This window comes from Porites lutea, chromosome 10 (genome assembly GCF_958299795.1).
Source record: "Porites lutea chromosome 10, jaPorLute2.1, whole genome shotgun sequence".
In the NCBI taxonomy this organism is placed as follows: domain Eukaryota; kingdom Metazoa; phylum Cnidaria; class Anthozoa; order Scleractinia; family Poritidae; genus Porites; species Porites lutea.
In genome coordinates this window covers 31706785-31721662 of record NC_133210.1, presented here as the reverse complement: position 1 = coordinate 31721662, position 14878 = coordinate 31706785, and the positions used below count along the sequence as shown (strand labels likewise).

At 40.7% G+C, this 14878-nt stretch overlaps 1 protein-coding gene across 5 annotated transcripts in view; it reads right to left on the bottom strand.

Moving 5' to 3' along the window:
• Positions 1–7503: 7503 nt before the first annotated feature.
• The window catches only part of LOC140951195 (uncharacterized), a 187889-nt gene continuing 180514 nt past the window's right edge, over positions 7504–14878 (bottom strand). For all 5 annotated transcript variants that reach the window (XM_073400419.1, XM_073400423.1, XM_073400422.1 and 2 more), the window contains 5 exons: positions 12403–12499; positions 11473–11699; positions 10673–10735; positions 9438–9522; positions 7504–8891 (listed from right to left, as the gene is read on the bottom strand). In XM_073400419.1, the coding sequence (XP_073256520.1) occupies positions 7828–8891; positions 9438–9522; positions 10673–10735; positions 11473–11699; positions 12403–12499 (1536 nt within the window). In that variant the 3' untranslated portion in view covers positions 7504–7827. The remainder of the gene's footprint in view (positions 8892–9437; positions 9523–10672; positions 10736–11472; positions 11700–12402; positions 12500–14878) is intronic.

Here is a 14878-nt window from a genome sequence, read left to right as displayed (position 1 = left end):
TGCAAATACACTTCAATTTCTTGATATACTGGGTACCTTCTTTGAGGTTTAATCTACTGAAAATGTTATTGTAGTCTCTACGATAACTAAGGAGTGAAAGAGAAACAATCAGTTTACTGCAACAAGTGGAAATTAATGGAATTCACTTTGCAAGCTTCTACCTAGAGTTCTTTTAATTTGTTAACATGTTCCTAGCATTCATTTCAACACAATGAAGGGCTGGCAAAACATTAGTTGGGCTTTTGTGTTGTTTTCTTTTCAAGTAGCCGAATGGTAAAGCAAAGTTTCATGGCTTGTTAAGAAAAATAACAGACTGAATACAGTTTGGGCTAGCTTCTTGGAGCCCCACCAGAGGCTAGTAAACTGAGTTAACGTCTTGCTCTTTGAGCAAGCTGATTTGATTTTCTTTTGTGTGTCTCACCTTGTGCAAACATACATGTAGTACAGCAATGGGGAGACATGTGAACTCTGTCAGTCTGAATCGTAGTATTGAGGCAGCCTATTAACTCAGCATTTATACTCTGGGTTCTTGCATCCTGCCATTTTGTGTCTCTTTCAAAGGTTCTTTGTTGTTTTTTGTCCATTATGCTTGCAATACTATTTACATTTTCCTTTTTTAATGCTTATGAATAGAACATGGAGATTCTTCTGGGTTTCGAAACGGAGAAAACTGGGGAAAACCTGGAATACTGAGCAAAAAATTTCACCCAAATACAGGGTCACATCTCAATACGGGATACTGATAATGAGATCTATTGGGCGTCCCCCCCCCCCCCCTCCCACCCGTCCTCTTTACTCCCAGAAATGCAAAATAAAAAATACATTCCCTACCTCTATAATTTACGGACACCTCTGTAAAGCGGACAATTGGTTCTGTCCCTTTGCTCTCCGTATTAAAGAGGTTTGACTGTAGAATAACATTCATTTTTAGCATACACTGTCCCACGGCAATTTGATCGGATACTTGAATGTCTCATAGTCAATTAGTTGATGCCCTCTGTGTTGGAACTAACTGCGTTGTCCTTATCAGCAAGAATAGAATAATTTCTTTCACCATGGATAAGTTCGTCAAAGGATTCTTGTCTTTGCTGGTAAATGGAGCTAGTTTTACTCTGCTTCTGGTCCTGCTACCAGGAATTAGCACCGATAAAAGTTGTGCATGCAGTAACATTTTTATTTATTTACAACGATTGATTTTAAGTGCTAGGACGATAACATGTTCGAATTTTGTTTTTGTTCAGACGGAAATGGTTTGTCCGATTGGAAGAAGAACACAATTTACAACCCAATTTTTTTTCTTCTCTCTGTTGTATTTTTGTGCACTTTTAAACCTATTGACTTGAAAATGGTCATCTTATTTTGGTTTGACTTTTTAAGCTTTAGACTCTCGTTGTTATTCTATATTAATTATCAAAAATTCCAAAGAGGGATGAAGGACTGAACCTATCATCGATTTACAATCCGCTCTTGGGGATTCGTAACTTTTCTGTCACGCAAACTGTCACCTCACAACGCTGATGGAATCTGGGTGATTCGGACGAAAAATTCGTTTTGTTTCTTATTTTTCCGCTCTGAGTTTTGGAACTTTCTGCACTAAATACTAATACTAATACTAATAATAATAATAATAATAATAATAATAATAATAATAATAATAATAATAACAATAACAATAATAATAATAATAATAATAAAAGAAGAAGAAGAAGAAAAAAGGAATTTAGGTACCTACTTGTTTTCACTGAAATGCCTAAAAACAATGGTACTTATATTTAAACAGTGATACAATTACAATACTTATTATACATTGTACTCACTATCTGTCTTCTTACTGGCTAAGAGCCTACAGCTAATTTGAAAATTAGCGCAACCTACAGATTAGTTAGTTATCTGTGATAACTGACTAATTTGTAGGTTACGCACGCAATGCGTGATTTCCAATGACACTATCAATTCAGGTTCCTAGCGACGGTGCCTTTGGTTCGGCTGATAACACTTACCTCGGCCTTGATAATTCCGGATATCACAAAAACCTCATCCAATATATAATTGTTTATAATGATTTGGATATCTCATAAAGAACAAGTACTTGCCAAAACTAAATGATTATTGTAAACTTTTGCGCGATTTTGCAAAATATCATGTCCTGCAAGTGCCCCGGCGCTCATACTCATCGGCTATTAGGGACGACAACGAGAACATCAGAAAAACAATAGGTTTTATAAGCAGAACAAAAACTTTGCACGTGCACCGCGCTTTTTTGTACATTTCTTTGCCCGTTTTTGCACGACTACGACGTGAAAATGCCTAATTTCGCTTTTTGTGGATGACGTAAACAAGCATCGACGAAATTTTATTTCTCTTTCTGTACTTGGATATGGTCCCTAGGAAATCAACCCTAGGAGGGTTCGCCTACATTTGGCAAAGTAAGTGGGTAGGAATAATTGCGATAAAGACTGTAAGAAGGCAAATTCACCTTTTACATGTAAGCGACGTTCTCATTGCCGTCGCGTCGTTTGATCTTAAAGTCCCTATTCTCGTCACTAGAGCCACCCCCTCGGTTGGTCCTCAAAGAGCACTTCAAAAAAACCGACGGGCCCTGAGAATGAGAATGTACACATACGTACATGGCTGCGCGCGCGCGCACTTCGTGAACTCGTTAGAACCCATTTCGCTCATGCTTTCCACAGGCGGAGTCAAGGCGGCACCCAGCAGAACACCGCAAATTCGCCAAACCACAGACGACGATGATGATTTTGTGATTAGAATCATCGGTGGAGCTATCGTTCTTGGAATGATTTGATGATGTACGCATGTCACTCATGCCTCTCCGCTCCTGCCGTTGCCGACAGGATAACGCGGGCGCAATTCTTAACTTGACAATTAGAGTGCAGTTACCGTGCCAGTTTCCCATCGGTCCATCGTTTCTTCACAAAGACGATGGTATTACCTTAGTAAACCAAGACAGAACCACATTATTTTCAGTCAGTGGGAATGCAATAAAAAGAGAGCAGAAAGTAACCTGAAAAAACAGACGCCATTTCGCGACGCCACTAACGGTTTCCACGCGAAATGACGTCTGAGAAACGAACGCAGAAATTCACTACTGATGACGCGTCACCACCAGGGCGGATAAACGCGTCATCAGTGTGGAATTCCTGCGCTCGTTTCTCAGACGTCATTTCGCGTGGAAACCGTTAGTGGCGTCGCCCAATGGCGTCTGTTTCCCCAGGCTAAGGAGAAAGACTTTCTTGCGACCACAGGCTTGGCTAGACCTCTAATGTCAAACGTTCGAGGTGTCTTTTGATGTTGTTGTTGTTTTATTTACTGATATTTCATTAACCGATAATTAGAAACAAGGACAAGTGTGTCTACAATACTTAGTTAACGTATCAACCAGCTCATTATGCTCAAAATATTAAGCTTCTTTCCGTTAAAAATGCTGTGTAGCCTAGTAAAGTGATGTCTAACTATGGAAAATCATCACAATTTAAATTTGTAGACTATTTATTGTGACCTTTGGTCACCTCTGCTAACATAGTCAGATGCATAGTATAAATTAAGGGTGGAGTGGGTGGGTACTGCGTGTTCCATTAGAGCGTTGCGTGGGAGACTGGGATGGAAGGAAAGTAGTACTACTTTTGGAGATTTCTTACTATTACAAACCTTGAAAAACTATTTCAGTAATGTCAGGGAACGCTTCGCAGAGAACTGAGATGACGCGTAAGAAGATTAGTCACATTTAGTAATCACAATTTACGAGGAGTTCTGACTTAAGAGCTGGCTATACCTTATTGATACTACCCGCCTCAGGGAATGTTATGACAAAGGGAAACAGGGTAACAATAACAGTAAGTTTTAAGCAAATCCTTTCTCGAGATCAAAAAAGGAAAAGGAGTTTTATGAGTTTGAAAGGAGAGATATTCCACCGAAACAATTCTGAGGTGCGTGTTCTTAATGCTATGTAATTTATCAAGTATGAGACGCAGTGTTTGATCTCCAGATGAACCAGCGGAGTATTTTTAGTCAGGTCTCTTAGTGCAAAATATAGGCCGGATCGTTACAGACGTGGCAAAAGTGTCAAATGTGGCACAGAGCTTCCTTACCACCTACCGATTAATACTGGAGGGGGTGCCCGTTACAAATGATCCTAATTACAGCTAAAAAAGGGGGGGTTAACTTTCACCTATAATAGCAGATTGGGTGCCCTGTGGTGAGTACTCGTCTTGTTTGATTTGGCTAAAAAACATTTGTTTCAAATTTTTAAGTTTTAAATTTGGCAATGTTTAGTTCTTGTTACACACAGTTGGCACAGTTGGTTAGTGCGCAGCCTTCGGTGTGCGAGGTCCCGAGTTCGATCCCCGGTGTCAACACATCCTTATTTCAACTTCTCTCCTTTCTGTGTAGCTTTGACTAGCTCTAAATACCCTTAAAACGGAGAATTAATGGAGAGAGGGGGGTAAAAGTAGCGCACCGTCGACCCTAAGTTTGTCAGTTGTTATTACTGTCACGAGTTATTGACGTAAAATATGGTCGCTTCACCTTTTTCTACCTTTTTATTAAGCCCTGGGGACGAGTTTGTAAAATATGCCTCTCCAGGAATTTTTAACACTCTTTGTATTTTACACATTTGCATTTAAAAAGAAGTGTATGAGGTCCCTGCATGCCTAGACACATGTAAGTGGCTCATTCACTTCAGAGCCCTTGGACCAGAGTGTTCATGGTAGGTCTATACGATCTTTCAAAACAAAGGAAGGTCGTCGCGTGCGTTACAATTAACAAACAAACTAACTTCAGAAGAGCTGAAATTTACAGGAACAAGGCCTCTTTTAGCCAACCAATGATGCATCATTTATGAAAATAAATGTAGTTTGTTTGATGCAATTAGGCGAATACCCCGTGGTTACGAAATCTTACGATCATGAATTCCTAAAGAGCAATTCAGTTACCAACTTTTCACAAAATAATGCTGTGGAAAATTACAGAAAATACCAAAAAAAAGCAAGGGTCAACAATAATTATGGCCTGGTCCCTTATAATAATGGAGTGGTCATGAAAAAGAAGCCCATCAGTCCCAACTTTGACCACTCAAACAGATATCTGACAGATTACATGCTACAAAACTTTGCATTCACTTATGCCTATGTTGCCACACCAGGAGCCAAGAAATCGGCTCCCGGTCACACCTTGTTTTTATTGCTGAATATCATTCTAAAGAGCTTTACGAAATATTTTGTTAGTAGGGGTGTTTTGAACATGATTGATATTTAGAGATGCTGACAAAAACGAACACAAAAAAAAACTCTCAAAACGAGACGCATGAAACAACCGCAAACTAATATTCGTGTTACACCGATATAATGGCTCGTTTGGCTGCTATGCTGACATCCTTGAAGATGGAAGTAGTATCACAGCTAGTCCCGGGTTAGGTATACCGTTTATTGCCAGTTTCACGGTTCCTGAGACTTAGGGCCTGTTAACATAAAGGTGGGAGACCCCAGGTAGGTGGGGTAACCTGCTTAGGTGGGGTAAACAGATAACCCCCCCTTTACATGCAATCGTACAACCCCGCCATCCTGGGGTGCAGTTTTCAAGATTATTGAATGGTCGCTAAGCACCGTTACCTTTAATAATTATGTGAAGCCACCTGGCGCCAAAGTGAATTTTGTGCGAATTTGATGTATCACGAATCCGACCCCGACTAGCCTGGGTTACCTCACCTTGAAACGTTAACATGGCAAAATTTGACCTCAGCTGAGAGGGTTACCTGGTGTGGCAGACCGGGCTACCCACCTTGAAGGGTGACCCCACCTATCATGTAACCGTGATCAAATGAAAATGAGAGATTATATGGACAGGCGGGTTACCCCACCTAAGTGGGTTACCATGCCTACCCGGGGTCCCCCTCCTCCATGTAAACAGGCCCTAAAAGTTAGCCCGGCCCCCTTTCTACAGTTTCAGCAGTTAAACCATTCACCATTTATCATTTGAGTCAGTCTTGTACCACTTGAGTCTCACTTTTACGACTTGATAAGCTGTTATTATTTTTGGACATGAGCGCTTCAGTGCCAAATGTAGAGGCTTCATGATAAACTAATAATAATAATAACCTTTATTTATTACCTTTAGCGATAAGAATTACGGTAATATTACAATAAAAATTCAAAACACTACATATTATATATACATATCAAATTAAGTTAAGTTTAGCACCTCTTGGAATAAATGATTGTTTGTTCCTAACAGTGCGTGATACAGGTATTCTGAGGTGCGCTGGGTTACTCTTACAAGATCTTAGATTATGGCCATGATCCACTGGCTTGTCTTAAAAACGTTTACAAGGATGTGCTTCTGATTCTAGGATACGTTTAAATTCTTTCCTCGTCAAATTCTGACGCCTAGTTACAAGTGACTCAACAGTATTCCTAGGGAGACCAATGACATTTAGACATCTATTCTGCACTCTCTGTAGATCTTCTTCGAGGTAAACTGTGCTGTTTTTTTGAAGCTTGGGGTAACTTGTTTCTTTTTTTCGTTTATGAGACCAGATTCTTTTTTGTTTGTTTTTGCTTTGTAAAGCTTAGAAAAACTGCGGGAATTGTAAATGATATGACTTGTGCCACGGTGCTTGCTTCTCTGTCAAAACATGCACTTGCCTCCAGCAGATAACTGGATAAAGAGAGACTGAAAGGCATCCAGGCCTATGTTAAGCTGAAAAATTAATTACCTCCCTAGGAAAGAACTATTTTGGGTTCTGTTATTTCGTTATTTGCTCTTCATAAATAGCTGTTATAAATCCCTGATAATATGTGATACAACAGACTCTTTGACAATTTCTTTTTTCTGAAATTTTGTGTTTGAATCGCTATGTCATACGCTTTCTTCAGCTTAAAGTGACATGTAATGACAACTAATACTTGATAAATAAGACTTAAGCCACACAATAAGGCCTCCTCTAATTGAAGTACGTTAGAAAAGGAGAAGAGAACCCCAGAAGCTGAGTACTTGCCAGTTATGAAGCAAAGACGAGGCCATCTTAGAAATGACTTATGAAAACGTGGGCGGACTGTGGACTTGCTTTAAGGGCACAGTAATAATCAACTTAATTATACAATCAATAAGCTAATAATGGACGGGAATGCCAGATGTTCGAGTGAAATTGTTGTTTGCAACATGAGAATAGAATTCAGAGTGATTTAAGGTATTAAATAACAATTTTCAATCAAAACACCACAGGGACCCCAGCAGGTGAAATTTACAATAATTAAATCCGGTTTAGCACGCTTGAGTGGCATATTTGCATTGGGCACCCCCTCTAATATTCATGGTACTGCAATAAGCTATCGCTGTGCAAAGTTTGGTGCTTTTGTCAGCTCTGTAACGATCCCGACCTTAAGAGACCTGACTATTTTGACGAACTTCGAGGTGTTTCATCTGGTGATAAAACACTGTCAAAAGCTTGATATTACACCAGACTTAAAGACAGTAGAAATCGCACAGCAGTTTTTCCCAGACGAAAACTTTTATTAAATACTAATTAGAATAATACATACACAAGAAATCTACTGAAATACAACCGAGAAAAAAAATAGAATTTATACATATTTTACATTTTTGGGAATTTTTGTACACTGTAGTATTCTTGCTTATGAAACTTGCGTTAGATTCATCCAAAAGAATGTGTTGTGTTCGCTGCCGAATTGTACTGAAGAATAACAGATTTTTGGCAAAAAGTGATAAATACATATTACAAAGACAACTTCAGCACTAATTAGGCTTAAATTAGAAAATTTATACAATTTTACACCATAAGAAATTCATTCCCACTTATTGACTGGGCCGAGTACCAGATTCAGTCCAAGGATTTCGTTCGTGTTGAACTTCTGAACTTCCTCCCTGCATACCAGACGGTGGTGAACTTAGTATTCCGTGCGGAGAAAGAAAACCGGGAATTACTGGCAGGTGCGTCACTGAAGACGTAATGGGACCACTAATAGACGAATCACCTGGACTTGCACTTTGCGGCTGCGGTGCCTGCAGTGGGGCTCTCATGGGGTTTCCATACGGGTAAGAATATCCGGGGTTTACTGCCGGGTGCGTGACTGAAGACGTAACAGGACCACCAAGATGTAGACCACCTGAACTTGCACTTTGCGGTTGCGGTGCCAGAAGTGAGGTTCTCATGCAGTTTCCATACGGGTAGAAATATCCGGAGATTACTTGCGGGTGCGTGACTGAAGGCGTGACAGGACCACTAAGATAAGGATCACCTGAACTTGTACTTTGTGGCTGCGATGTCAGCAGTGGGGCTCTCATGCGGTTTCCGGGGATTACTGGCGTGTGTATCACGGAAGACGTAACAGGAACACTAAACTGAAGTTGCGGATAACTTGGACTTGCACTTTGCGAATGAAATCCATACTGCGGGGATCTCAGCGTTTCATGAGGGATGAGACTTTCCAAATTAACTGTGGAGTGGGTATGGGTTGATACGCCAGGACCAATGAGATATGGATCATCTGACATCGTACTTTGTGGTTGCCATCCATGAAGACGCGCTCCTTGCATTCCATGTGGGGGAAGAAATCCCGGGATTTCTTGCGGGTAACTGACTGCGGAACCTTCGAGATTTAAATCACACGGCATTGTATTTTGCGGCTGAACTCTCTGTTGTGGTGGATCTTGCATTCCACACAGGGGAAGATATCCAGAGTTAACCGGACGGAGAGCAACTGTAGAAATGCCTGAACTGCTGGGATACGGGTACCCTGGAAATGTACTTCGCGGCTGCCATGACTGCAATGGTGATTCCAGCACTCTATGACGGAGGGGGTGTTCACTGCAGGGTGCCAGGCTGTGGCTGGAGAAATGCGACGTAAGAATGGAAGCTCCTAGAGAAAATAAGATAAAAATTAAGATTTCGCGAGTTAACACAGAGGTACAGTGTGAACGGCTGGTTTCACACTCGTGTTCTTTAAGTAGATTTCTCCTTTTCTAGCATTTTACGCCTTCTTAGGTTACTGTACAATATTAGAAACTAAAGCACCGCCTCCTTGAGTGAAGTAAACACAAGAAGATGTCCATTTTGGAGATATTAGAAGACATACTGTAGGAGAAAAGTGCCTTCAGCGCTAGCTGTTCAAAAGGTAAACTGTGCTATTCACTTGGTATCTCACAATATAATGCATGAAAGTTTTGGTTTCTCAAATATTTATCCTCTGGTTAGTGACTTTCCTCGTTGGTGGCGCTATCCAACTATTAAAAAAACCGGGGCCTGTTTCTGTGTATTGTAGTAAGGATGACCGGACCGCTTAATACAAGTTGCAGCACTACGTTAAGTCCTACATTGTCTTCTTGGCACTCAAGTCAGTCACGGCGTTATTAGCCTATTAAATAGCAGAATTTTGTTTTCCTTGTAACACGGATGAAAACCTTACCAGCAGAATGGAGAAGCGCTGGAACTGGTCCCGCGGTTCCAGGATCGATTGACGGCACGTCCTGAGCACTAGGGCGAGTGTCCCTCTGAAAAAGGAACCAAAGACAGAATATTCGAAATCAGTACGGAACCAAAGTAATCATGTGATCTCCTGCTAACAGTTATGACAGTTTTAAGATTACTCCGATCAGCTAAGTGTATGATCTGGGAAATAATCAGCAGACCCTAATCTCTCTAAGATGGATACCAACTCCAATTGTCCGTCTCAGAGTGGTGTCCGCGCCTAACTAGTATATAGAGTTTAGTTACAGTAGAATGATTGGAAAACTGCAGAGAAGAGACCAGCACTCGGTGTCCCCGGTTGAGAAAAAAGAAATCCTTCTACAAAGACAGAACCTCAGTCGCTGAACCAATCTTCTGTTCACTGGTCGGTTCCAAGCCTCAAGCTCCATGTTTGCTTAAAATGCGTAACAAGGCTCTACTCAGTACAGTGAGAACGTTGACACTTTCATGTCAATAAGTATCACAAAGGTCCCGTCAGCGACTTTTTCAAAGTGTACTTAAAAACGCTTTAAAAAACTTCCCGAAAGGTGGTAAACGTAAGTAAATGTCAGGTCGTTTTCTAAACCAGAGATACTTCGGAAACGGATTATTCGAGCAGTAAATACCAAACCCAGAAAATGTTATACTCGATTTTTTAGCAAATTTTGATAACCAACCTGTTGCTTTTGCGGCTGTGATTCATTCGATGAGTGAGAAAAGAGACTGGGGAACCGCCTTTTCCAATAGTCTTCTGATGGCCATATATGATCTGTTTTTGATTTGTGATTAGTGGATTTCAATTCGTTTTGTGTATTTCCCGGTTCGTTGCTTTTAAAATTCAGAGTTCGGTCGCGTGTTTTTGAATAGCGGAGTAAGTTTTACCTTAGCTCTAAGTCTTTTTAATCTTCGTTATACTTAAACATGGCAAGTTTAGATTGTTCGTATACAGCGTCCAAATCCAGAAGAAACACAGATATGGGAGGGTGAAAACGAAACGGTACGCTCCCGCCAACATTTCCTTCCTTATTGCCACCTTTATTTGACAAACACAATGGATGCTACGGTAACGATTTGATTGATATCGCAGAAAAACCCAAAATCCTGAAACGTTTTTGACAACGCACGTCGCGTGTTATCCGAAACAGCTGTAAAACAGTGCCTTTGAAAGGACTGATCGTTACCCGGCCTCATTACCTCTTTAAGGGACAAGCGTTCCAGCTGGTGCAAATCTTGAATCTCAGTCTGTGGCCACATCTCCTATGGAGTAAACAAAGAAAAACATACGGTTCACCACGCAGAAAAGTCAGTTCAAAACTTTTATACCGTGGTTAATACAGCAAAATTCCATTTTTTCAAGATTTGGCCAAACCAAAAAGGTACGCCTCTTTCTAAAGAGAAACATGTCAGTCAAACCGACCCCTCTCGACCAACCCCGTTTCATCTTTGTTTGTTATTAATCTCACCCAAATCGCTTCCAAATAATCAATGGCATTTTCGTTCTTTTAATCTTCATTACGGGTGTTAGTGTCCTCCAGGTGTCTTACATCGTTAGAGCGCAGCGAGGGTGAATGCCGCTCCTATCAACAAGTTTGAGGCGTCTGATCCACACAGGCATCCCAGGGATGATGAATACAGAACAAAGTCCTCAAAACTTTCCGACCACGAAAGTAAAGGTACTACCTTTAGCTCTAACGCTCTTGGGGCTAGCAACGCTCAATAACATTCCTATCAACAACTTTGTTATTGAGTAAACGACTGATCCATAAAGTCGCTCTCAATAATCCTTAACACTGTTTCAAACTAATAAGCAAGAACAGCAATGTGAATTCGGCTCATCGCTCTTGTCCGGCCTCATTATCTCATCAACGGGTTCGTCCTGTGTGACTGTAGAAGGGCCAAGTCGTTCTCAATAACCCTTAACACTGTTTCAAACTAATTAATATACAAGAACAGCAATATGAATCCGGCCCATCGCTCTTGTCCGGCATCATTACCTCATCAATGGGCTCGTCCTGTGTGACTGTAGAAGGGCCAGGACCACTGATGAGATGCGGATCGGTAGACAAGGATTCTCTAGGTGTAAAGATGGTGGATGGGGCACTGTGATGATGGGTGTGGATAACTGGTGAGGAAACATGCTTTGAATACTGTACTTGTGGTACCAGACCGTGGCGGGATCCATGCGCTGTAGGAATAGACGCTTCTGCTAACATCGGATCAGCTGTTGAGGAAAAAAAGGAGACATTTGCATCCCAAGAGTAGGAATGGACGGCCCTGCTAACATTGGATCAGCTAAAGGAAGTAATCTGATAATGATCCCAGGTCACATGATGGTATAAAGGAAACCATCGATTTCAGACTGATAGACTTCAAGAACATTTATCCTTTCTTAATGTTATGGCCCCTCGTTTTACTACGTAAGTTTAAATAATTAGTGCAAACAACGCTCACTTTAGGTAACACCGGAAAATATCTACATCGGAACAGAAGAAAGAGGATCTTTTCCTTTTAAACTTCCTCAGTGACTGTTCTAACAATTAACATGCTTTTCGTTTTTGTATATGGTAGTAAGGCCTGGTCTGTCAAATACTCATGCCGGGTAGTACCACGTTGAGTACCTTTTTTGTCTATAAACAGACTAATGAATAAACATAATCGTGAAAGTCCGATTTCTTTCATCAAAATTACTGACAGGATGTGACAACAGCAACTTGGTGCACGTCTACACCGCAATTATTAAAAAAGAAGGAAATCTCAGAAAAGAAAACTGACGTCTGACCGTAACGAACTTATGTACAACTTCTTATTAGTGCTCAGGGAGTTAATCGCCAATAGGTTTTGTTACATCTGTGATTAGCAAGGCAAGAAACTGTGGGGGTGGGGTGGGGTGTGGGGGGGGGGGGGTAGGGGACAATAAACCTTACCAGTAGGATCAGGAGGCGCTGGAAATGTTCCCGCGGTGTCTTGTTCGTGAGCGAAGAATGGTGAGTCGTGAATACTGAGGCGAGTCTCTGCCGGAATCTGCGCGAATGGTAAAATAAAACAAGAGTTGATGAGCCTGATAGTGTAGAGTGGCACTTGCCACTATCTGAACGCCTGGAAAACAGGATAAGAGTTAAAAAGCCCATAAGATGACTGAGCAAAAAAGAAAATTTTCTGTTAGTCATGAAAACAAGACTATACAAAGACAGAACCTCAGTCTACTGTTGACTGGTTTGATCCAAGCCTCAAGCTCCATGTTTGCTTAAAATGCGTAAAAATGCTCTGCTACAGCGATAACGGTGAAATTTGCAAGTCAATAAACATCACAAAGACCAACATCCGGCTTGTATAAACTTTACGTCTGACAAAAATCAGCAAGTTTTTTTCCACTTAAAAACAATTAAATCGACTTCCTGAACGATAAAAAACGTATGAAGGAAACCTCAGGTCGTTTCCAAAACGGATTGCAGTCGGTTGAAATATTGTTCTTGTACATGACAGAACCGTTGGTTTTGGTATGACTGAAAGATTAAGAAGTGAGCTAAGAGCCTAACACAACAGAAGTAACTTGTTACTATAAGTAAGACTTATATTCAACTCCACTGTTTTGATTTGACTCAGTTTTTATGAAATCGCGACAAGAAAAAAAAAAACAGCCTGAAACTACTATGATACAAAATACATTTCCTGTGCCCCCAGTTTCAGCTTATGATAAGTGAACTCCTGAAAAGCTGAAGAGAAAACCATACTTTTTTTAAACGGAATGTTTTTTTTTCAGTTTGTTTTTTTTTTTTTCAAGAAATAACCAAACTCAGGAAATATTGTACTCGATTTTCATTAGCAAATGTTGAGGACCAACCTGTTGCTTTTGCGGCTATGATTCATTTGATGAGTGAGAAAAGAGACTGGGGAACCACTCTTTCCAATCTTCTTCTGACGGCCATTCATGTTCAGGCTTAGGGTTGCCGCTCCCCCAAGATTCCTACAACAAATCACAAAATAACACAAACGCCATTCAACTTTTAAAGCAACGTTTAAAAGACCGAAAGTGTAGTCTAGATCTTAAAACCTTTCTGTAAGTGATAAGCAATTAAAGGGTAAAAATAACCCAGGGGTTAACTACTATGTGATGGGAGCGTGAATGCTCATCGGACAAGTAGAATTCTACCCTTAACCCTTTAAGCACCAATATCAAAAAACAAATTCTCCACACTAGTGTCCACACATTGCCTTATAGAATTAGTCGAGAGAACTTGATAAAAGATCAAAATACTTCTCCTTTGTTCATCAGTTTATTACTTCTCCTAACCTTTTACCGTAAAATTCCGAAAATAAGCCCTTCCATGTATAAGCCTCTCCAAATAAAAGCCCCCCAAACTCGTAATGCAAAAAACCTTCCGTTAAATCGCCCCTCCAAATATAAGCCCCATGGGGGGGCTTGTACTTGGAAATTGCCCTCACATACAAGTAAGACAAAGAAAAAACAGTAAATTTCTTTCCATTTATAAGGCTAGCCCAATCGATTTTGAAACGCAAATTTCCCTCCGTAGATAAGCCCCTCCGAATATAAGCCCCTCAAAAAGGGCCTTTGAAAACTATAAGCCCCGGGGCTTATTTTCGGAATTTTACGGTATTTTCATGATGGTTTGATATTGTAAAGAGAAAATTCATTTTGATCACTGTTGGAACTTTAGGACCAATCTGAGTAAAGCTCAAGCTGATTCACCCCTGAAAACAGGTCATTTCTACAACACATAGTCAAAGTAGTACTATATATTATATTTCTGCTTGCGACAATGATGTTTTTTTTTTCAATTTAGTTATATTTAGGACTAAACAAGCGATTCTGTTCATTTTGCAATCCGTTCTGAGGCCTTATTTAGTTTAAAGTCTTAAAATCCGCATGCCCTAAACAGTAATTTCGTCCTGAATGGTCTTGCGAGTACCGCTGCGCTAAACAACTTTCTGGTGAGTTTCTCAAAATTAACGCTGCTTTCCACTAGCGACAGAGTCGGAGTCGGGGTCTTAATCAAAAGCGTAGAGCTTATGATCGAGTGAAAACAGGGCTCCGATTCCGCTTACGTCCCGCTTATGATCTAGTAAAAACCGGACTGTCAGAGTTGGAAGCAGAAGCGGAAGAACCAAACAAATCACAAAGCGTGAGAACGTGCTCCGGGATTGGTTTATCGTTCTGCTTCTGCTTCCGACTACGACGATCTGGTTTTCACTAGATCATAAGCGGAACGTAACCGGAGTCGGAAGAAATGGAAACGCTCTAATTCTTCTGACTCCGATTCCGGCGCGCTTATCACGCCGCTTATAACCTGAGATCAGGCCCAATTTTAGCGGTTCTCATGCATTCTCTCTAACGGCTACCGCTAAAAAAATCGCCTTGGCCGCCCCAATGTAATTTTCAAA